This window comes from Acinonyx jubatus, chromosome F2 (assembly GCF_027475565.1).
Source record: "Acinonyx jubatus isolate Ajub_Pintada_27869175 chromosome F2, VMU_Ajub_asm_v1.0, whole genome shotgun sequence".
NCBI lineage: Eukaryota > Metazoa > Chordata > Mammalia > Carnivora > Felidae > Acinonyx > Acinonyx jubatus.
This window is the reverse complement of record NC_069394.1, coordinates 18204582-18227787: the sequence shown is the minus strand read 5'-3', so window position 1 is coordinate 18227787 and position 23206 is coordinate 18204582. Positions and strand designations below refer to the sequence as shown.

The following is a 23206-nucleotide window of genomic DNA, read 5'->3' as shown; positions in this document are numbered from 1 at the left end:
TACCAATGAAAAAAACTGGGGTTTTCACTAAGAGTCAACCGGAATATGGTGGAGGCAGGACTCAAATCCATCTGATGCCAACGCCATGCTCTTCCTACTTCTCATCTACCCTGTTCTAGACATTTCAAAATATTTATTTTGTCAGACACAAAATCGTATTGAGTGCTCTTTTCAAAGTCAGAACATACTAGGCAATTGTAACAGTTCACCTGCTTTGTGTCTAAAGGAAAAGAAGGCCACCTATTCCCAGAAGAAATCTTAAGGGCATATAGAAACCAACAATTGGGTGATTTAAAATGCACATTTGAGGTACGTTGAAGGACACAACCAGTGGAATTGGTGGCTTTTGCAAGATTGAAATCATGGCAGGTCCAGAACGGATGCCCAATCCCATTTCAGTGGTACCAGAAAAGTTTCAACTCACCCTCTCACAGGGAGAATGAATTGTGTACTGGCCACACATGAGGCATTTGCTCTGAGGGTCTTACACTTCAGGTCAAGGTCTAAAAAAGGGCTGGGCATCAGGCTCTGTGCTGACAGCTTGGGATCCTCTCTCTCCCTCTCTCTCTCTCTCTCTCTCTCTCTCTCTTTCTCTGCCCCTGCCCTGCCTGTGGCTGCAGCTCTCAAAATAAATTAAAAAATGAATAAATAAACATGAAAAAAATTAATGAAAATATTTTAAAAATAAAAAAATAATAAAATTAAAAATTAAAAACACCAACCGTGAAAGAGACACAAACAGAATTTAAAGTGCGCCATATCTGTTAAGTTCCCGGGCCCGGAGAAGCTGATGCTGCCTCATCATGTGATAGTCAATTTGTACCATCGTGAATTATGAACCTGGAAACAAAATAAAGATAAAATGCATTCCTGAGAAGAAAAATTCCTTGGTATTTGAGCTAAACGTCCCAGCCCTTGGTTCAGTGGTTTGCTGCGTAAAGAAATTTTAAGAAGAAAGTAGGAAACAAGTGAAGGAAACAAATTAAGAAAAGGAGCATTGCTTTAGTTGCATTAAAGTTAGTTGCTTAGGAAGGAGGGGGAAAAGAAAAGAAAATTTTACTAAACTTCCATTCTGTGGCAACTTTCTTTCCTAGGGTACTTTTCATAGGCTGTCTTGACACGGTAACTTTGAGATGTGTCACCCCCATTATCCAGATGAGGAAAATAAGAAAGAAGTGGGATAATTTTCTCAAGTTTAAGTCAATCTGCAACCAAAGCCCAAATACAAAATAAGTCAGACCTCCACACTTGTTCTGGCCTTATGCACTTCCAAAGTGGGAAATATGGCAACAATTTGTTTTAGGGCAAGAACTTTGGAATATCCATTTTTGACACGTTAAGATATTTCTTAACAGTGCTGAAAATTTCAGGTATTGTTGTAGACTGCCCAGGGTGGGTTTTTATTTAAAATCCAAATATCAAAGCTTATAATTTACAACCCCTTTTGAAGGGAATGGATTTAAGAATAGCCTCAAAATGTCAGATGTAAGAGTAGGGTAGCTGCCCAGAAATCGCTAATTTGAGGTTTTCTGCAGTATAAAGCAGGCCAAAACATCTGGATAAAAGAAACCCAGATTTGTAGCCAGATGTGCAACCTTGAGCAAAGTGCTAAAATAACTGGATTGCAGTTTGATTCCTTTGAGATAAGGAGCCTTCACTCTCCCTCTCTTTCTTTAGGTCCTTGCCTCGTTCCACCAAAGATTTGAGGCAACTGAGTTGGACTGAATGAACCTCAAGTTTCCTTTTGTGACTATACTGAGAGCTTCACTTAAACAGCCACTCAATTTTGATCCCAGAGATCCTTTTTTTCCAAGATTTTTATATCCTTAAAACTTTCATTTATGTTTTTTTTTTCTTACTTGAAGAGACACATCACGTGTTTTCTAGAAAAGCGGGATGTGTCCCTACGTGACATGCTCATGCCTCTGTTCCTTCTGAGTAAACATGTATAACTGTGACTCTATCCTGACCTGGTTAAGAGATGAATGTGTTTGATTTTGCCTCCCAACAACCAACTCAATCCAAGATAAAAGGCAACCTTCCCTTTGGCTTATAAAGTAATTGTGCCTCTTTTCAGTCAGTTCTCTATACAATGCCAAATTCTTTCAGAGAATAGGCTCCCTACTCATTGCATGTCTCCCCAGCGTATCAGGATTGAACTTCTTGTTGCCCTAAATAGCAGAGCAAAAACATGTCACCTAGGTTTGCTGAAGCCAGAGCAGGGAGAGCTTTCTGACAGCAAGTGGGTGAATTGAACTCTTTTTTTTTTTTTTAATTTTTTTTTTCAACGTTTATTTTTGGGACAGAGAGAGACAGAGCATGAACGGGGGCGGGGCAGAGAGAGAGGGAGACACAGAATCAGAAACAGGCTCCAGGCTCTGAGCCATCAGCCCAGAGCCTGACGCGGGGCTCGAACTCACGGACCGCGAGATCGTGACCTGGCTGAAGTCGGACGCTTAACCGACTGCGCCACCCAGGCGCCCCAGAATTGAACTCTTTTGAGAAGAGCCTGTTTCTGTAGCCCATAGGCTGAGCCATAATGAACCTGAAGGCTTCTCCCCCTTAACCCCCGATGTCTCCACACCTGGAGCTGATTACTCAAGAAATAAGGAGCTTAAGCTTTGCATGTTTTTTCTAGATCTTGAAAGAACACAAATCCAACTTGTGGTGTCAGGAATCATATACTGGCGTTACCTAAACTATATCCTGCAGGACAACAATGTTAATCCAGACGTTAGTCAACATCGCCATGGAATGGATGCCATAGTCATCTAAGTGTAGGACCTTCTCTATGCGATGAGCCTCTCTTACAGATTCATAAAACTCATCAGCACATTGAGGTTTCTGAGAATGTCTGCAATAAAGAAACTTGACTAAGGCAAAGAGCAACATGTGTACAACGAGGGAGCAACACTACTTTGATGGGACCACAAAAAATAGTAGGATTATGGACTGCAAGAGAGGACATAAACGGATCATTAGCCTTGAATGCATTCGTAAAGATGTAATGCTTTTATCTTGCTGACAATGAGATGAAATTAAACCTTTTGTTCAGAGTTAGGTCTTAGAAGGAGAAGTTTGACAGAAATGTAGAGACTCCACTGGATGAAACAGAAATGAGGAAAAGAGGTAGTCAGGAAGTGTTTTTAACAGTTCAGGCAAGATATACAGAATGTCTTAAGTAGGGTGAGAGACGAAGTTGAGTGACATGGCAAGGGCGGGGGGTGGGGGGGGGAATCAAATGGTTGTGACCAGCTGGTTATACGGCATATAAAAGAAGCTGAAGGTGGTATTTGGGTACCTGGAGGGAGACCTACAGGGAACAGGATGAAAGGAGCCAAGTGCCTGGAAGAGCAATACCAGTTTATTATAAGCACACGTGAACCAAGTCATACTTGTTTATGTGGGACATTCAAATCCAAACCTCCACCATGTAGCTCAGTTTGCAATGTTAGAACCCCATTCAAAATTATCCGCAGGTACTGTGATCTATCACATTCAAACACTTCATCCTAGTATTTCTCCCTGTTGGGTTATGGTCTTCTATGATGTACCGTCAGATGTTCTTTCTATAGCTAAATCTGAACTCTTGGTTAAATACTGCCCACACCTTAAACTTGTTAATTCTGTGGAAAGGAACACATATCAAAATCACACCACATCCTTTTCATCTGGAAAGTCTTCAGTCCCCATAAAGCCACACAACCTTAAAGAATCACCCCAGTGCCACACTATATTGAAGCCTATCTTTACAGAACTACTCATTCACTTCATTCCTTCTTTTCATGTCCCCATGCCATTCTTTATACCTTTATTATTCCATTTTGCACCAAATGTTTGTGTAACCATCATATCCTTCTTACTCAATTATAACCTCTTTGAGTATAAATTTTGATTTCTGGCTCATAAGAGGTGCTCAGTAAACTTCATTAAAACCAGGTATCTGCCAACATCCGTATTTGATACTAAATGTAGAAAGCTCAACAGGAAAATGCAAATATTTGAAATGATAGTTATCATAGGGATGATACTTAGTCTGAGGAAACCAATACACTAGATTAGAGCAATGCTTCTCAAACTCTAATGTGAGTAAAATCATCTATAGATCTTTTTTTTTGTCAGTTAAGCATCCAACTTTGGCTAGGTCATGATCTCACATTCTTGGGTTGGAGCCCTGCATTGGGCTCTGTGCTGACAGCTCAGAGCCCGGAGCCTGCTTTGGATTCTGCGTGTCTGTCTCTCTCTGCCCCTTTCCCACTCATGCTCTCTCTCTCTCTCTCTCTCTCTCTCTCTCTTTCTTAAAAGTCAATAAACAATAAAATTTTTTTCAAGTGTATTTATTTATTTTGAGAGAGACAGTGCGAGTGGTGAAGGGCAGAGAGAGGGAGAAAGAAAACCGAAGCAGGGCTTGAACCCACAAAGCCATGAGATCATGACCTGAGCCAAAACCAAGAGCTGGACGCTTAACCAACTCAGCCACCCAGGTGCCCGCATCTAGGAATCTTATTAAGCAGGTTCTGGGGCCCAGCCCAAGATTTTGATTCAGTGGGTCTGGGGCAGGGCACGCATTTGCATTTCTTTTTTTTTCCCCCTGAAGTGTATTTATCTATTTTGAGGGAGAGAGAGTGTGTGCACAAGCAGGGGAAGGGGCAGAGGGAGGAGAGAGAGAATCTTAAGCAGGCTCCACGCCCAGCACAGAGACCAGTACAGGGCTTCATCTCACAAACCATAAGATCATGACCTGAGCCAAAATCAAGAGTCATGCACTTAACAGACTGAGCCATGGGTGCCCCATGCATTTTCATTTCTAACCAAATTCCAGGCGCTGCTTGTGCTGCTGGACCACGGACGGCACACTGAGTATAAACTGTTTAAAAGGTAATTCTGACATCAGAATGCCTGGACCTAAATTCCACCATCACAATTTAATAGCTTTATGGTCTCAAGATATCAACTCTAAGCCTCAAATTCCTCACCTGTAAGTGGCAAAAATAGTGGAACCCCTTCAGACTGATAGAGCTAAAATAGCCCGTCTGTACAATGTGCTCTGGCAGTACCTGATGCATGGTATGTGCTCGAAACTTAGGTGTTGGTGTATTTAATGGTACAGATGAGTCAGTAGATTCCTATAGACTAATAAGCGTCTTTAAACCATGGCCGGCAGGCCAGATCTGGCTCGTTGTCTGTTTTAGTAATGCTGGTAAACTAGGAATAGTTTTAAGATATTTAAATGACTAAAAAATACTCAAAAGAATACTTCAAAATGCATGCAAATTATAAATTCAAATGTCAGTGTCCATAATGTGTTATTGGAAGCTGGCCACACGCATTGGTTGGCATACTGCCTATGGATGCTTTTGTAGTCCAAAAGAAGAGAAGAGTGGTCACATGACAGACCACACAGCCAGAAAAGGCTACCCTGTATACTGGCTCGTTATGTTAACTTTGCCAGCCTCTAACAGAGCACCAAGTGACTTTATCAGTGAATCACTGATCACTGAGATTAGAACCATCACTGGAGTGGCAATAATGGTCAGTGGCTTAACGTTGTTTTATATTGTGTGTGTGTGTGTGTGTGTGTGTGTGTGTGTGTGTGTGTATAATGTAACTGTGCCAAAGTAATGAGAGATTCTCAGGAACTAAATAATTATTAAAAAGAAAATCAGGAAGCAAGATGAATTTGAGGGATGAGTGGCAAAATGGATTAGCATCAGAGTTCCTCAAACCAGGAAATGCTATTAGATGCCCCGACCCACTTTTTTAAAAAAAGCAATATTTATTGTCCTTTTTCTGATTATAAAAACAATACAGGATCATGGTATTTGGAAAATACAAAAATGTATACAGTATAGAAACCTGTGATATTCCCAATAGTAGAGATGATATTTAAACATGTTTCTTTTTACAAATTTGAGATGTTACTGTACAAAATGGTTATAAAATTTTAATGTAACATTTTTCCAATATCCTCATGTTCTCTGAAAACATTTTAATGGGCAATAATGTTACATTGTTTGAAAATGCCATAATTCATTTAATTATTGCCCTCTATTGGAGTTCAAGTTATTTTTAAGATTTTGTTATTATTTATAATAATAAAGTTGCTTATGAATTTTCTGAAAATCTGTGACTTTTTCTCCACTATGATAAATTATTATAATAAAATAATTTTTGTCTAAATTTGGGATGCTTCCAAGGGAAATATAATATTAAAGAAAAGGCAAGATTATATTAACTGAATCTCTCTCTCTCTCGCTCCTCTGTTTTCCAGATTTCCAAACCACACTAATTTGAGGGATTTCTGCTTCATCATTAGTAACATGAAATGATTTCTATTACCTTTTACCAACTATGTTTGTTTATTTTCTATATACCCCATTCTTAAATCTATTCCACTACCATCAGGAAAACAGAGGTTTTGTTTCATTTGAAATTTCCCCTTCCCTTAGAAAAAAAGGCAATACTCTTATCAAAAATATTTTATTTACAAAAAATCAATTATACTATACATCCTATACTGGAAATACATTGAATAATTGCTACAATAAATACAGGCAATTAATTCAATCTTTTATAAGAATGAGAGAATTTGACATTTGAAAGTTATCAAAGCTTAACTTAGAACATAAATAGTTAAAAAGGCAAACTCAAGTTTTAGTTTCATTTATTGGCATGCTGTGTTTTTAACCCACCAACTCTCCCATCAGTGAGTTTGAGTTGCAGAATGGTATGTACCTTTTGTACTCCGAAGGTAGAATGTGCAGCTTTTTCTTAAGCAGGACAGATGGAACGTAGGCATCTGCACGGAAAGGAAGCAGAATGACAGAGGCACATAGTTGAACCCTTTGCCACATTCACACTCTGCCTCATCACAACATTCTCTATGCGACGACTCATGTGTTCGATTGTGTTTAACACAGGTCTACACAGCACCAGCTACAAGGCAAGATGGGTCATGTCAAATGTCAAACTGGGTAACTGAGGCCCTTGGAGTAGCTAAATTAGCCGGGTTAGGGGTACCTGGTCCATCAATTTCTTTTATGTGCCAATTCTTGATACACTTATTAAACCTTGATATTATTTTTACTATGTAAACATACCTATGTAGGCCAATAACAAGACAGATGAAGCAATTATCTGCATATATTCAGAAAAAAAATCCTCCCTAGAAAGTAGAAGAGGAACTTAAATGTATCAATTTTCATATCTATAGGCTTTACACTTATTAAAATGTATCCAACTCACCAGTGTAAACCTCATGGTAACATGTAAAGTGAACTGGTAAGCTGGAAAAAAAAAAAAAAAAGACCAGCAAATTATGTTCAATATGTGGACAGTATCTGGTGAATTCAAGCCACAGAACAAAATGATGAACTGCATTGTATTTGTTTGTCCAAATAATACAGATAATTTTTTTCCACTTTCCATTGTACTCAGCCTGAGGAAACACTGCCAGAAACCCCAAAGGTTATTAATCTCTGATACCCATGTTTTGTCCAGTGCTGATGCCTAGTGTTTTCTTTCAAGGACTAGCATTCCCTTTTTTTTTTTAATCTTATGAAAAATTGCACTTTTCTACCCCTTTGGCCTTGATTTTCTGATTTTCCTTTTATTTTGTACACCTAAGTACGTATTTCTACTTCCAAAGTGTGACAGGTATATTGGCCTTTTCTAAAAGAAATGAAAAGAAGTTAAAATATTGAATGTTTAAATATTTTTCACAGAAAGAAACTATTCCATTTTAAAAGGTAGAGAGAGAGAGAGAAATATTTTATTCTTTCTATCATGAACAACATCAGTCAACCAAGCTTCACATTTTGGGTAGATTTTTTTTTTTTTAAGTATGAATTTTTCAGAACCTATTTTAATAATAATAAAAAAGAACAGGTGTATTTTGGCAGAGAAGTAAAATATAGAATATGCAAAATTTGCTTTAAAAATTGGCATACAAAATTTTAAAACACAGTACAGTTATATAAAAATACAGCACAGCCAACGGCCTTTAAAATTTCCTTTGGCATTTCATTTGGTAGAGTTAAACAGAAAATCCTTTAAAAAAAAAAATTAGCTATCAACACAGTCCATAAGTTAGGTTGTATACGTTGAAAGAACTTTTCCTTGAGTTTCCAAAATCCTTTTCTTCCGTGATAACCCACATAAAGCATGGCTAGTGAGGTATATAGGACAAACACTGTTAGGCGGATGTACAGTAAGGAAAAAGTGCATAAACAAAGAATGTTTCCCATTTTCATAGAAATAACAGGTTAAACTCTGAGTTTCTTCTCATTGATGTCTTGTTTTACTTTGGCAGAATCAAAATAAACCCATAGAAATGTCTTTGTTCAAGTCCCAGCAGCAGTGATATGTCTCCTTTGGTGGCACTATCTGATGCCACAAGAGGAACTAAGGTTTTGTGTGTGTCTGCGTGTGTGACTGCAAACGTCAAACAACGTGAGATCATACATCGAGCACCATGTCATACTGTTGTCCCTTCTTCCTCCTGCCACATTTATTGATGAGAACCACATACAGCGTCAAAAGCATGACCCAATAGCATGCATAGAGCAACGTTCCAACAATTAGAACGGTCTGTTTGGATTCTGAGAATGGCTTCTTAGATTCCTTATAAATGGTGAAAATCACACCGCCCAGGAGGATTGTAAACCAAACTGATACTGGAATGAGTCCTATGAAATTAACAACAATGGTTTTCCTTCCAGATGTGCCCCACCCAGCTTTGTTTATCGTGGCAATTGCAAACATCTTGGCGGGAAGTAAACTTGACATGTATAACACTGAGTAGAGGGACATGAAGACCATGACAATATTTCCTCTAAGGCAGCTGGCAAAGGATGACTTTATGAGACCTACTAACTGGACAGTTAACAAGAAGAGGAGGATGTTCCAAATTTTTCCCCTGTAGAAGAGCTGGATTACTGTGGCAATGAGGAAGAAAGGGAAGAATCCAGTGATAACTGCCTCATAGGTCATCCACAAGTGATGTTTATGAAACCACATCGCATTGTACAGCCACTCTCGGAAGTAGGACTTACTCCAACGGGTCTGCTGGTTTAACCATCTCAGATATTCTATAGGTGTCTCCGTAAGGCACTTGGATCGAGCTGTGTATTTTGTTGCATAGCCCAGACTCAGCACTCGGTTCGTTAGATGCCGATCGTCACCAAAACTACATTGGCTGCCCATAAATTCCTGATTGTACCAGTCTTCCACAAATTCATGCAGCAAGGAGTTTCTGTACATTCCCAGAGGCCCACTGATGCACTGGACACACCCAAAATAAGACTGGCAGGCCCTTTCTATGTTAAAAGCCATCCAGTATCTCACACTGCTGAGGAAGGAGATCCAGGAATCATACTTGTTTAAAATCTGCAAGAAGGAAAAAAAAAAAAAAAGAATAAATAAAGGTAAGCCTTAGCTAAAATACCAACAAAATCTGTGCTGTTGTGAGGTTACTGCCTAGAGCAAAGTGTGTTATTTGATCCTCCTATGAAGCATCCTTCTTCATTTTGACACAGTTATCTTTTATTTTCTCTGATCCTATGTTACTAGATTAGTCTGATCAATTGTGTCCATGCATTGGGACTCCTTGATGAGCAATAGTTTTTCTACTTCATGACTCTGTCCTCTTTTTGCTGCTTTTTGTCCTTCTTGTTGTTATGCTATAATATTTTTAGGCTTTAGTTCTCAGATCCTAAAGTTTCCCACTCTTTCCTACCATCTAAGATTTGAAGGTTTTTAAGTCCTCTTCTCTCCTGTTCTGATTAATTTCCAACTCATTCAATTCTATTAATTTTCCTTCTCCTTCTTTCTCTCTTTTACACAATGCCAGTGATAAATTGCTTGTTCTGGCCTTTCCCCAAAACTTAAATCCTGAAATAATGCTTTATGCAAAAGCTACTGAAAATTAGCAGCTTTTTCTTGGCAATATTTCTAAATTCTTTCTTTCATCTCAGTTTTGTTCAGTTCTCATCTAGATTTTGCATGCTTCCTCTTTTATCACCAGGCTGTTTCTTTGTCTGCTCCAGGCATTGTCTTTGCCTTCAGTGTCACCATGCATGTGTAAAATGGGTTATACAGCAACGCAGAACCCAAATTGTATAGTCAAGTTTCCACGTGCTTCTCACCTTTTGCCAAAATCTGATCACGTGTTTGCAAAGCACTCATTTTTTTTAACTTTATTTATTTGAGACAGAGACAGTGCAAGTGGGGGAGGGGCAGAGAGAGAGGGAAAGAGAGAATCCTAAGCAGGCTCCCTGCTGTCAGCACAGAGTCCGAAGTGGGGCTTATACTCATGAGACTGTGAGATCATGACCTGAGCCGAAACCAAGAATTGGACGCTTAACCGGCTGAGCCACCTAGGAGCCCCTACAAAGCACTCATTTTAATCTTCACGTATTTTCACATATTCACATATATATTCATTTCCAATCCCACATATTCCAAGTAGCCTTCATTAACATTTGTTTACTTGTTCCTCCACTTATAGCAAATACTGGGAAATAAAGAGAATTAGCGGGGGGACACCTGGGTGGCTCAGTTGATTAAGCAGCTGACTCTTGATTCCGGCTTATGCTTGGAGTCTACTTAAGATTCTCCTTCTCTGTTTCTCTCCCTCTGCCCCTCCTCCCTCTCAAAAAAAAAAAAAAATAGTGGGAAATAAATCATAATCAGAAAATCCACTTTAAAATAATTAATTATTCCTTTGCCTTTCTTACCAGTATAAATTTGACTTGCTTCTTCTCTTTTCTTTCTTTGTATTCCAATTTGGATTTTTAATCAAGCATATATTGACCAGCTTTTAAATACATAGGTATAAAATATAGAATCCATCATCTGCCCTTCTTCCTTTTTTTTTTTTTTTTTTTTTTTTACCTTCACAGCTAAATGAACTCTAACATCAGATTTTACCAGAACATTAAGTTATGGTTCAAGAAGATACGGTAGAAATCATTACACATTTAAATTAAATATATATCACTTATCAGCCACAGCAAACAAAGGTTACATTCCAGGGTTAAACAAAGAAATCCTAATTCTTTTTTTCAATTTAGGAAAGGAAAGAGGCAATAAAGTGGGTCAAGGCACATACTAATGTGTCTCTAGCACCAAAAGCCACATCTGGCAGAGAGTTTGGTGTGTAATAAATACGTGTTCAATGAATCAATGAGTAAGAGTATAACTAAAAGCGACTCATGCCGAAAGTGAAGGCTTACACACCTGGACATCTCCCCCGACACCTCCAACCATAGGGTCTTCTTCTAAAACTTTTACCATTTCCACAGATGACGCAGGGTCAAGCATGGTGTCTGAATCACAAACCTGTGAAGCAAAAAGTACAAAATGAGTTAAAGGAAGAAGTAGGAGTGTAGTCAATACAGTCAAAATTGGGCATATATATTATGTCTTCAGCCTTATTGTCACAGGGCCTCAATAAGCAAGTATTATTGCCAGGGATGACCGTTTGTTATGTCACAATCGATACAAAGAGCGAGCTCAGTATTGAAGTAAATGGCATTGCTGGATAGAACAGCTGAAGTGACGTGCTAGGTAGGTCTTGTAGGCTAACCAGCTCATCTTGGTTTACCATGGATGTTCCTCATCATGGCAGTGAAAGTCTTATCTCCCAGGTGACATCCCAGTTTTCCAGGATTTAGTAGACATCTGGGTTGGTCACCATAGATGGTTTTTTTTTTTTTTTCCCCTTTAGGCAACTTATCCCTCAGGTCTGAATGATGGTCATAAAATCCTAAGAGTGTATTGAAAGGGAGGCATGTTTAATAGCGACTTTCCTCCCTATCTTCATATGGTAACTAGAAGACAGGAAAGCCTTTCTCCTCCATTTGGTCGTATAGTTCTGAAGCAAGTTGCCCATAAGAGCAGGACTTATCAACTGACACAACATCAGAAAGGGAGGTAGCATTATCTGCAGACCACCTTTTTATCCTAAAGCATCAAGTATTCATCCAGCCCTTTGTACATAAAAGCAAATGTAAATTATCTGAAGTCATTCTAGACATGCTAATAGTTGTTCTTAAAAACAATCTTCAGGGGGGGGTTGCCTGGGTGGCTCAGTTGGTTAAGCGACAGACTTCAGCTCGGGTCATGATCTCGCAGTTTGTGGGTTCAAGCCCCGCGTTGGGCTCTGTGCTGGCAGCTCAGAGCCTGGAGCCTGCTTTGGATTCTGTGTCTCCCTCTCTCTCTGCCCCTCCCCTGCTCATGCTCTGTGTCTGTCTCTCAATAATAAATAAATGTTAAAAAAAAATTAAAACAAACAAACAATCTTCAGGGGCGCTTGGGTGGTTCAGTTGGTTAAGCGTCCGTCTTCGGTTCAGGTCATGATCTCGTGGTTCGTGAGTTTGAGCCCCGCATCGGGCTCTGTGCTGACAGCTCGGAGCTCCAAGCCTGGAGCCTGCTTCAGATTCTGTGTCTCCCTCTCTCTCTGTTCCTCCCCTGTTCGTACTCTGTCTCTCTCTCTCTCTCTCTCTCAAAAATAAATAAAGATCAAAAAAATTTTTTTTTAAATCTTTATACGGGTCCAAAAAAGCAATTCTGAAACCAAACCAAATTATGACTTCAAGAAAGTTATTGGGATTAGTCTATATTAGTGAACCTCTGACGAACATTCCTGTTGGAGGCCCAAGGGGGCCGGGTTACAAATACTTTTCTTTCCAGCCTGATTTCTGAGCCAACTGGAAAATGAAACAGAAGAATAAGGGAGATGAGAAACCCAAATATCCCTGGTATCATCGTAAAGCTGATACAGAGCACAGGGCTTATACCCTGTGGAATAGCAGCCTTCCTAATTACATTTTCCAGTATTAGACAGACTTATCAAGTCCAAATAGCACCTAAGTGCAGGCAGCCTCCTCCTCTTACAGATAAAGCGCATGCCCTTCTAAAGGTCTGGCCGATGCCAGCTCCTTGGTGGCCACCCACTCCCAGAAGGAATGGGTAAGACGGAGCCAGCTCCTCTTCTCCTGGACTCACCAATCAGATTAAATCACTTCTCTTAGGGAGGGAGGAGTGACACAGCTGAGAAATGCTACCACCTTTCCCGCAGGTAGGCTATACCTGTGGATAGAGCTTCTTCCACATGATCAAAGAAAACCAGAAATAAGAGAAGTGCCCCCACCTCCCCATCCCTGATTAATACCAATAAGACATGGTATTCCTTTCTGGGGACTACAGCAAAGCCTAGTAGATAAAAATGGATCAGGTTGACATGTAATGAACCAGTTTCACAACCCCATCCAAACAAGAATTAGTAGAGACTGGAGTGTTATCAGCAATTCCATTATTTTTCCATCAAGTCTGACTCACCAAAATGGATTTAATCAATATTTAGCCTATTTATTTACACCAAAAGTAATTATCTTTACAGTTCTCCATACTACTTTATTAAAATAGTAGGGATTTCATATACCAGTTTGGAATGGAAAAAAAAATTTAGAAAATAAGTTGTAGAAGCATAAAGTCTTGAGTTAAAGGGGATTCTCTCTCTCCGCCTCTCTCCCTCTCTCTCGCTCATGAGTCCCTGACATAATTAATTAAGGAATTTCAACATTTTAAAAAATGTGTGTCTCAGTTTTACTGACAGCTATTTTTTTCTGAAAAAAGTATAAATTTTTTTTCAAAAAAATATATATTATGTATTAATGAATAACGTTGGTAAAATAGCGATTTAAATGCATGATTGAAACTTATATGGGGTGCCTGGGAGGCTCAGTCGCTTAAGCGTCCGACTTTGGTTCAGGTCATGATCTCACAGTGTGTGAGTTGGAGCCCCATGTTGGGCTCTGTGCTGACAGCTCAGAGCCTGGAGCCTGCTTCGGATTCTGTCTCTCCCTCTCTCTCTGCCCCTCCCCACCTCGAGAACACGTGCATGCATGCACACGCTCTCTCTCTCTTTCTCTCAAAAAATAAACATTAAAAAAATCGTATAAATTAAGAAGTATATAGGGTATTCAGTTATAATCTCTCTGTATTTAGTTAATCATAGTAATTTTAGGGTTAACATCTGAATTTCTTATTTTACTCTAGTTATTTAGGACCATTCATTTTCTCAATAAAACCACTTATTTTGTTTTATTTTGTTTTGTTTTGTTTTGTTTTTAGTATTCTCTTTTGGTCCAGCATGATCTCACTTTATCTAGGCAAGAGCTGGGCATTAGTTTTTCAGTGTAGAAAGTAGGATTTTACTAATACTTGGGTTTGGACGAAGCCTCGGAAGCAGCCTAAACAAATTTCACCCAAAGTGACGTTTTTGCCTCTCTGAGTGCCTGGTCTACCACTGGCTTGTACATGGATGGCTGCAAGCCTGTCCCGCCTGGAATACGGGTAGAAGGGCGGGGGCAAGAGTTCGACCCACCTTTAGCTCCAGCATCCTGAGCTTATGGCCACACCCACCTCTATTGACTCAGGCTGGGAAAGGTAAAACCAGAAAGCTAAAATAAGACTAAAAACAACAGGAAGGGGCAATCTAGAATTAATGCGCAAGTCACTCCGCCTGCTTGTGAGCAGGGGCGAGCCAAGGGAACCGCCCCTTTGAAATGACCTTGAACCACACTTCTGAGGCTCTGAATGTTTAAATTGGTCCTGCCCCTCCCACTTTCCAACTGCAAACAGCCAGCAGTTCTCAGAGAGAGAGACTGTTCTGGTGGGTTTAACTGTGTCGGAAGGGAAAGCTCCCAGAAATCTCCTGGGAAGGGGTTTACAGTGGCAGGATCAAAGAGCTTTAAAGAAGTTCGATTTCTGGTAGGTGCTTCAGCAGCACATAAATGAAACGTGGAACACTACAGAGGAGCCGAGCATGGCCCGGGGCAAGGAGGACACGCAAGGTGAAGCATTCCATATTAAAAAGAGGAGAAAGGAAAAAAAGAGGTCCAACTTCTGGATGCTATTTGGTGACAGAATGCCAGCTAGAAAGCCATCACTTATGACAGTCAGCATGTATGTTCATCGACCTAATAGTTTGTATTTATTAGTATATCAAGAGTGTAACTTTAGTCCCTCTGAAAATCCATAGAGTGGGAACAGGCTTTCTAGTTGTCTCCCCACCAATTAATAATACGTATGTGATTTCATAAATGTTGGCTATTTAGCTCTAGGCTAGAAACGGTGGGGGACAAACACCAGTTGACGCAGAGCTTGACCTCACCTGGGGACAAACTACAGGCCATGATTTGCACACAGGAAACAATTAGAGAACAAATCAAAACATCTCACTGTCCACACTGAATGTCTCAACTGTAATTTGTTTAAACCACATCATCACTAGTCATAGGATTTCTCACTAAGAGTTATGGAAATGAAGCAAAGTTTTCACTAAAATGAGTGGGAAAGTGTCAAGGCAAAAAGACACATTTGGGAGGAACCAGCCACCTCAGTCTTAACCACAGAATCCAACTCAAGTGCATAAGATCATCGTCCCTCCGTCTTCGTCCTTCCCCAATGCAGTCAAGAGGGAACACCCTCCCCTTTCCTTCCTATCTAAACCAGGGTTGATGGGATGCCTCGATGGCTCAGTTGGTTTAAGAATCCTACTTCCTACTCGCACTCAAGTCACAATCTCACGACTGACTTGTGAGTTTGAGCCCTGTGTCAGGCTTGGTGCTGACAGCTGGGAGCCTGGAGCCTGTTTCAGATTCTGTGTCTCCCTCTCTTTCTGCCCTTCCTCTGCTCTCTCTGTCTCTCTCTCTCTCTCTCTCTCTCAAAAATAAATAAAACATTTTTAAAAATTAAAAAAATAAATAAGCCAGGGGCTGACAATCTAAGGTCTTCAAGCCAAGTCTAGCCTGCCACCTGTTTTGTTAGGGCCTGTGGGCTAAAAATGGCTTTTACCTTTTAAAATAATTGAAAAAATTAAAAAATAATATTTTGTAGCAAATGGAAGTTATATGAAATTCAAATCCCAGTGTCCATAAATAAAGTTGTATTGGAACTCAAGCATATTCATTTTCATGTCATCTATGGCTGTTTTCACACTAAAACAGCAAAGTTGAATAGTTGTAATAGAGACCATATGACCTGCAAAACCTAATATTTACTATCAGACCTTTTACAAGCAGAGTTTGCCAACCGTGGGACGAAAATAATTGGTTGCAGGGGGAGGGTTCTCTTTCATAAATTTTTTTTTAAGTTGAGATTAAATACGTTCTAAGCCCAATTTTAATTCTCGTGGATTAAAAAAAAAATCCTGGAGCGCCTGGATGGCTCAGTCGGTTAAGTGTCCGACTTACGTGTCCGACTTCGGCTCAGGTCATGATCTCGCGGCTCGTGAGTTCGAGCCCCGCGTCGGCCTCTCTGCTGACAGCTCAGAGCCTGGAGCCCGTTTCAGATTCTGTGTCTCCCTCTCTCTCTGCCCCTCCCCTCTACATGCTCTGTCTCTCTTGTCTCAAAAATAAACAAACATTTAAAAAAATTAAAAAAAAAAATCCCCAATGCCTCCATCGTCATGTGTTATAAAGAACAGTAACTGCATAAAAAGTGTGAAACATTAATAAAGTAGTTTTTTTTTTCCTTTTGTCAAGTTGTGCCTATTATAAGGATAAATGCCCTCAGAATCAAGAAGCGTCAATTAAGTCTTGGGTCCTGTTTCTCACTACTTCTGTGACCTTTAACAAGCCACTTACCATCATCATGGTACTGGAGTGAGACACTGCATATCAAAGTACCTTGTAAATTTACAAAGGACTGTAGAGAAGTGTATTATTAGTTTAAGGTAATAAGCTTTACATTTTTATACTCCCTAAGTAAACCCATAACCTCAGGGATTATGACAATCCTTAACACAAAGAGATGGCTCAGTAAAGAATCTCTAAAATGACCATGGGAACTGATTACATATCAAGGATGTCTTATCCCAATGAACAAATTCAAATGTGTCTGCAACTATCTATAATCCAGTTACAAACGATTAGTGTATAGTTTATTACGTAAGTTATTAGACTATAAATTCATTCCAATTTATCTCACTGATCTTAATCTACCTCACTATAATTTAAACAAAAATCTCCTTTAGAAATAGTGTTACCGGGCACCTGGGTGGCTCAGTCGGTTCAGCGTCTGACTCCTGATTTTGGCTCAAGTCATGATCTCACTTTTGGTAGGTCTGAGCCCTACATCGGGCTCCATGCTGACAGTACGGAGCCTGCTTGGGATTCTCTTTTTTCTCTCTGCCCCTCCCTTGCTCATGCTCTCTCTCAAAAATAATAGATAGAACTTAAAAAAAATAAATAGAACTGAAAGAAAGAAATTAAGACAGAAAGAAAGAAAGAAAGAAAGAAAGAAAGAAAGAAAGAAAGAAAGAAAGAAAGAAAGAAAGATTGTTACCTATTCTACCAAATGCTGTTCAAATTCTAAGACCCAAGTCTAAAATGTCAAGTCTCCATGTTTCACTTTTTTGAACGTGTTTCCTTTCAGACTGCCTGGTGGATCTCCCCACCCCCAACTCGAGCCCCATACCACTTCAAAGGGCACTGAGAGCTACACAGATTAAGAGGAAATCTTAATTACTCTGGCTGCCTTCAATGAGGAAACAGGTTGAAAATAAATCAGGACCCCTTCTGTTGCTACTGCTTTTATCCTTTGCCTGCTTGCAAGGCTTGACCCTTCATCTTAACCTTGACCCAGTGAGACTATTTTTTTCTATAGTGTGTGGAATTTACTCTTGGTCATGACCCTGCTACCAGCTTTCCTGACACAGCTTTACCACAAAGTAAATGGAAAGTCTCCCTCACTCTCCTTTCCCTGGGGACATTTATCTAGTGAAAAGGGGTAGGCCAGAACAACAACAACAAAATTTACAAATAGTTATTTACTACCAAACACAAGATGATGCCAGTTTCCTTGAACTCTTAACAGTATAATACCAGAGTAAACACTATTGAAAGAAGAGAAAGCACCATGCAAATATTGGAACTAAACAGATCTCAATCCGCCATTCACCAAGTTTATATAAACTTGGACTAGCTTGTTGACTGTAGTGTCCTTACCTCACTTTCCTAAGCCTCCACCTCTCAGGTGAAAAATATGGATAATCACATCCACCTAAAGTTTGTTATATTGGTAATTTAGTTCGATCACGTATGTAAAGCACTTAATATTGGCTAACTCATAGTAAATGCTCAATAAAAGGAAGACATAAAGTGACGAACCAAAACCAGAAGTGACAAACCAAACACAGAGACACCCATTAAGGACACTAATCCAATGAGAGAAGGGGTCCTTCGTACAATCACTGTAAATAAGTGATGACTCACTGGGAGAGCAGGGAACCAATCCCTACCTAGTCCAATACCCAATAAACTTAAGTTCAGCAAACTCAATTCTGAGCAGGCAATGTAAAAGTCCTTACACTGGGTTGTTTACTAGAGAAAATTAAAAAATTAGAGAGCAGTTTGCAGCCGATTATGATTCCTTTATAGCCTTGAATGTACCTTTGGGGAAAGTACATTCTATTGTGGGAAAATTCATCCTATAGCAAAGAGTAGACCCTGGACCCATTAAAACTTAAAAAAATGTTTGTTGCATCTTGACTTCATATCTCATTGACATTGAACCTAATGCATGTGATACTATTTAAAATGGGAACATATTCTTTGGTTTCGGAAGTACATAAATGTAGAAGACAGAATTTTATTTTTCAAATCTCAACTTGAAAACTGAATTATCTGCTGAAAAGGAGTACATAATTTGGGTGAAACCACATACATGCAGGAGATAGGGGAGACCAAAAAATTAGGATGGAAAATAACCTTCACAAAAATAGGATATTGCACACAATTTAAAATTTCTCATATAATCAACAAGGTCACTCAAAAGCTTATGATGGATGGTAATTAATTTTATCATAACCAACTTCTAGGGCTTTATCAATATTGCATGATACTTTCAATTTTTAAAAATCTTGATTTTCTATTTACTTGGATTTTGGGCAAATGGAATTTACAAGTAAGTCTATAGCTAAATTTACCAGCCTCAGATTCAGTAGCAAATACAAAATCATAAAATTTAAGAATTTTAGAGTTAAAAACACACTTTGAAATTTAGCAGTAAAACCATTCCAGAAAAAAAAAATACCCTCAATGAAAAAACAATCATTCTTTTTGTGAGAAGGAGGCAGGATAAGAAAGATTACCCTCTCCTACACCAATTGAGTTTATGACAAAGGATCTCAAATCCATCCAGTGGAAAGACAGCAATTTGGCCCTTCTCTGTTGCTCTTTTGTAAAAGAATTAGGAAGATATATACCTTCCTTGGGAGAATGAATTACCCAAGTTGTTGTAAAATACTTACTGACTTTGGTCAACCTAGAATCTATTCAAAACATTAAGGTTAAAAAAGGAGTCATTTGGTCATTCTCTTTTCTTTTTAGGAAGGCTTAAACATGAGTGAAAGTCATAGAAGGTGTAAAACAAAGGTGACAAGACAGCTGGGAACGTGGGAAACCAAATGTTGTCACCTCTAAGGCTAAAGCCAAGAAACACCCTTATTCCAAATGGCTGGAATTCTCATTCTAAAGAAGGGAATCAGGAAGTCCCATAATGGTAGCATTTAACTCAGGGCTTACATTCAAGAGCCCAAACTGGGGGGAAAGGGCGTACTAAAAATCAAAGTGAGGGACGTCTGGCTGGTTCAGTCGGTGGAGTGTGTGACTCTTGATCTCAGGGTTGTGAGTTCGAGCCCCATGTTGCCTGTAGAGATTACTTGAAAATAAAATCTTAAAAAAGTAAACCAAATGAAAGTGAAAAATATGATAGTAACTGTTAAAAATGTCAGAGAAATTAAAACTGTACTGAAAAACAAACAAAAAAAACCAAAAAAACAAAAACAAAAAAAAACTGTACTGAGTTAGAGTTCTGAGCTGGGAATGATCTCGGAGATCATCTGTTCTACCAGCTGAGGCCCATAGCAAGGAAACAACAGATTCAAGTCTGGAATTCAGATGTCCCATTCCTATTTCACTGTGCTCCAATCTTATCCTCTAAAATGAATGATATAAAAAGACATAGAACATTCTCAACATTGGCCCTCAGAATAGTTCAGGCTTCCCATACAATACGGGAACCAAGCAAATACTACATACATACTTGTCAATTCTCATGATTCAGGGTAGTTATGTTCCATGAAGTTTCCATGAACACTGATGTAGAGAACACCAAAAAAAAAAAAAAAAAAAAAAAAAATGGCTTCTAGCAGAAATATAAGGTTAGGTTCCTCTGAGGCTCTGGTCACATCTTTGTCTACTGATCAATACCTAATAAATACCTAATAAATCAATACCTAATAAATAACTGTTATTTGTGTTCCCATTTAAATACATCTTACTATATGTATTTGAATCATTAACAGTGAATTTAGGGCCAAAGGTACTGTACCTGATGCCTGAACAAAGCCCACCTAAGAAATACATTTTCTCCATAAGGCAATCATAGCTTTGTGCTCAGGAACACTAGACAGCAAGCACTTCAGCACTACACTTGGGGGGGCATTTTAAACAGCTACATCACCAACAAAAAGCACAACAATGTGAAAAACATGATACTAAATACATTATGAAGAAGTTACTTGTTTACAGTATAAAAGCTGAAAAAGGCAGAGCACAGTCTTCTTTGACCTCAGTTGGGAACATGAACATCAGGTGAATCAAATTTCTTGCTGTTCTGCGCGTCTCAAAATGATCACAAAAGCGCAGCCAAGTACTGATTTGGGGGTTACAACCACATTTTAATGAGGAGGGTAATTTACAAATACAGACTCCATGAATAACAAGGGTCATCTCTACTATTTTGAATAATTTAGTCTTCCTTTTCTCCTGCTAAAAGGGTCATGGAGGGGCGCCTGGGTGGCTCAGTCCATTAAGCGTTGGACTCCTGATTTCGACTCATGATGCTGAGATAGCGCCCCGCATTGGGCTCTGTACGGACAGCGCGAAGCCTGCTTGGGTTTCCCCCTCCCCCGCATGCATGCGCTCTTGCGCGCTCTCTCTCTCTCTCTCTGTCTCTCTCTCTCTCTCTCAAATAAATAAACTTAAAAAAAAAAAGGTTGAAGTGAAGAGAACTAGTCAGTGCAAAGATTCAGCCGCGTCTGAGAAAAACAATCATCCGCGCCATCTCTGCCCCAGCTAAGCAGTGTCTTCAGTCAGGGTAGCAAGGATGTGAGCAGATGGTCCTATTTCTGCCCCAGCCCCCATTCTCTCTTGTGTATGAGCACCTAAACTTTACTTCCTTCCTTCGGTAGCCAATCTGTTCTCCACATTCAGTCACTTGTAATGCTTAGTAGCCAACATCCTTGAACCTCTCTCCTTGGTCTTTCTGTGGCTTCTGCTTTGCAACTCTCAGACCCTGGGTCAGTCAGAATGGATGGTGAGAACGTACTAGTTTGACTGTTATGTTCCCACTTTTATAGAACACACAGGGTTAAAAATTGGGGATTTTGATGAGGAATGGCAGGATGGAGTCACCTGATTTCAGAATGCCAAATGGTTTTCTACTCTTGTGTCAGTCCCCTTGAACATTTGGAATGGATGGAGAATTCTAGCAGGATTTAGGACCCGGTTAACAGCTGGTGCTCAGGTTAGTCTATTTGGAGGCCTCAGCCTGATGGAAGGAAAGTTCTCAAGCCTGATTAGGGTTCTAGCAAGGAGCCCAGGCTATCGTTCCATAGCTTGTATTATTTTGTCCTGGTCAGGCACAATGTCAAGTTGTCAAGGATACAAACAAAGTTCAACACAGGAATGATGGAAGAAGCGGCTTTGGGAGGAACAGGCTTAAAAAAAAAAGAGAGGAGAAAAAAGAAAACCCACACAATGACATCTTGATTAGAAATGACAAATGTAGCAATTGTTTTAACTAGAATTAAAGGCGAAATATCAAAACATGTTTCTTCATTTTAGGCTTCAGTCTTCAAACCCTCTGTAAATTCCCCAGCCATCCCATCACTTCCTTTAAAAGGATCATTTCATCCTCTATCTGGGCCTGAAGTTACACTATGAAAATACATAAAAATGTCCTGAGTTAACTAAAAGTACCTCGATCGTGAACATTCTAGAAATTAGGAGAAACTTGGGAGTGAAACTCTATCAACTCCCTAGAAGAGATTAATATGCAGATTGATACCAACTGAGGGGGAAAAAATGCCTCAAAACTCCTCAGATAGTAACCAGAATTAACCCTGTGGTAATCTCAAACCCTTTGTGAGACTGGCTTATTCTCTCCATGAAACTGAGGCTTGGAAAGGTGGTCCTGCTCCAGGCGGGTCATCCAGCTGACTCTGAAGCCGGTGCCCATTCTCCCCCAATCACACAGAGCATGCCATCCCACTGGGCATGACCTCGTGACAATCAGGGACCCTAAAGTATATGATGGGTCTTCGGAAAAGTCGGATTTCACTGATTAGAGATTGGGAGAGTGTCCCAATGGATTCTCTTAAACTGCAGACATTTCTCCCTTCTCCATATCATCATGGCCAAAATTTAACTGAAGTATCTGCAAGAAAATTGCAGTTAGAAAACTCACAGGGACCCTACTAACATTCTAAAGAAAGCTTCAGTGAGAACGAGAAGGGGAGAAATCCTGGAGCAAGCAGAGCAGTCAGGGAATTAATGACAGACACAGCCTGTCTCATTTTCATGCAAGCAAACACCATCACAAATGCTTTCAAAGGTCAAGTGCAGTGAGTGAGGTAATGCTGTTTGGGGAGTGAAATAAACATTACTTCGATTTTGCTCTGGGAAGCGTTTTTGTGTGTGTTTGTTTTTCTCCCTTTTTCATTTTCCTTCTCCTTCTGTCTCCCAGCTTTGAATGCCTTACCCTTTTAAATCAAAATTGTTCTCACCACCCCCATTTTGCCCACTCTCCGTGAAAAACGTTTTATAGCCATCCCTGGAGCCTGCAGATTTTCTCAAGACCCTTCTGCTCGGCAGACGCTATTTTCGTACAAGGTCTGGAGATTTTAAGACTGTGGAAAATGACGCTGGATTTGACTTGGCAGAACCAAGGGGGCAGAGAAGGTAAGGGAGGGGGAGAGAGGGAAGGAAGGGTCTCCTGTTCAAACTAATCTCAATTTCCAACCCATAACACCGCGTAAGTTCAGCATTTTCGTAGATAGTCTTCAACAGTTTCACAAGATTTTTTTTTCCTCGCTTTCAAAATGTGCTTTCAACAGTCACGCGGTCTTCAAATG

General features: G+C 39.7%; 1 protein-coding gene across 1 annotated transcript in view; it reads right to left on the bottom strand.

The window, feature by feature from the left end:
• Positions 1-6466: 6466 nt before the first annotated feature.
• The window catches only part of HAS2 (hyaluronan synthase 2), a 29170-nt gene continuing 12430 nt past the window's right edge, over positions 6467-23206 (bottom strand). Inside the window, exons 3-4 of the mRNA XM_015075828.3 lie at positions 11239-11340; positions 6467-9387 (exon numbers count right to left, since the gene is read on the bottom strand). Coding sequence (XP_014931314.1) covers positions 8458-9387; positions 11239-11340 — 1032 coding nt within the window. The 3' untranslated portion in view covers positions 6467-8457. The remainder of the gene's footprint in view (positions 9388-11238; positions 11341-23206) is intronic.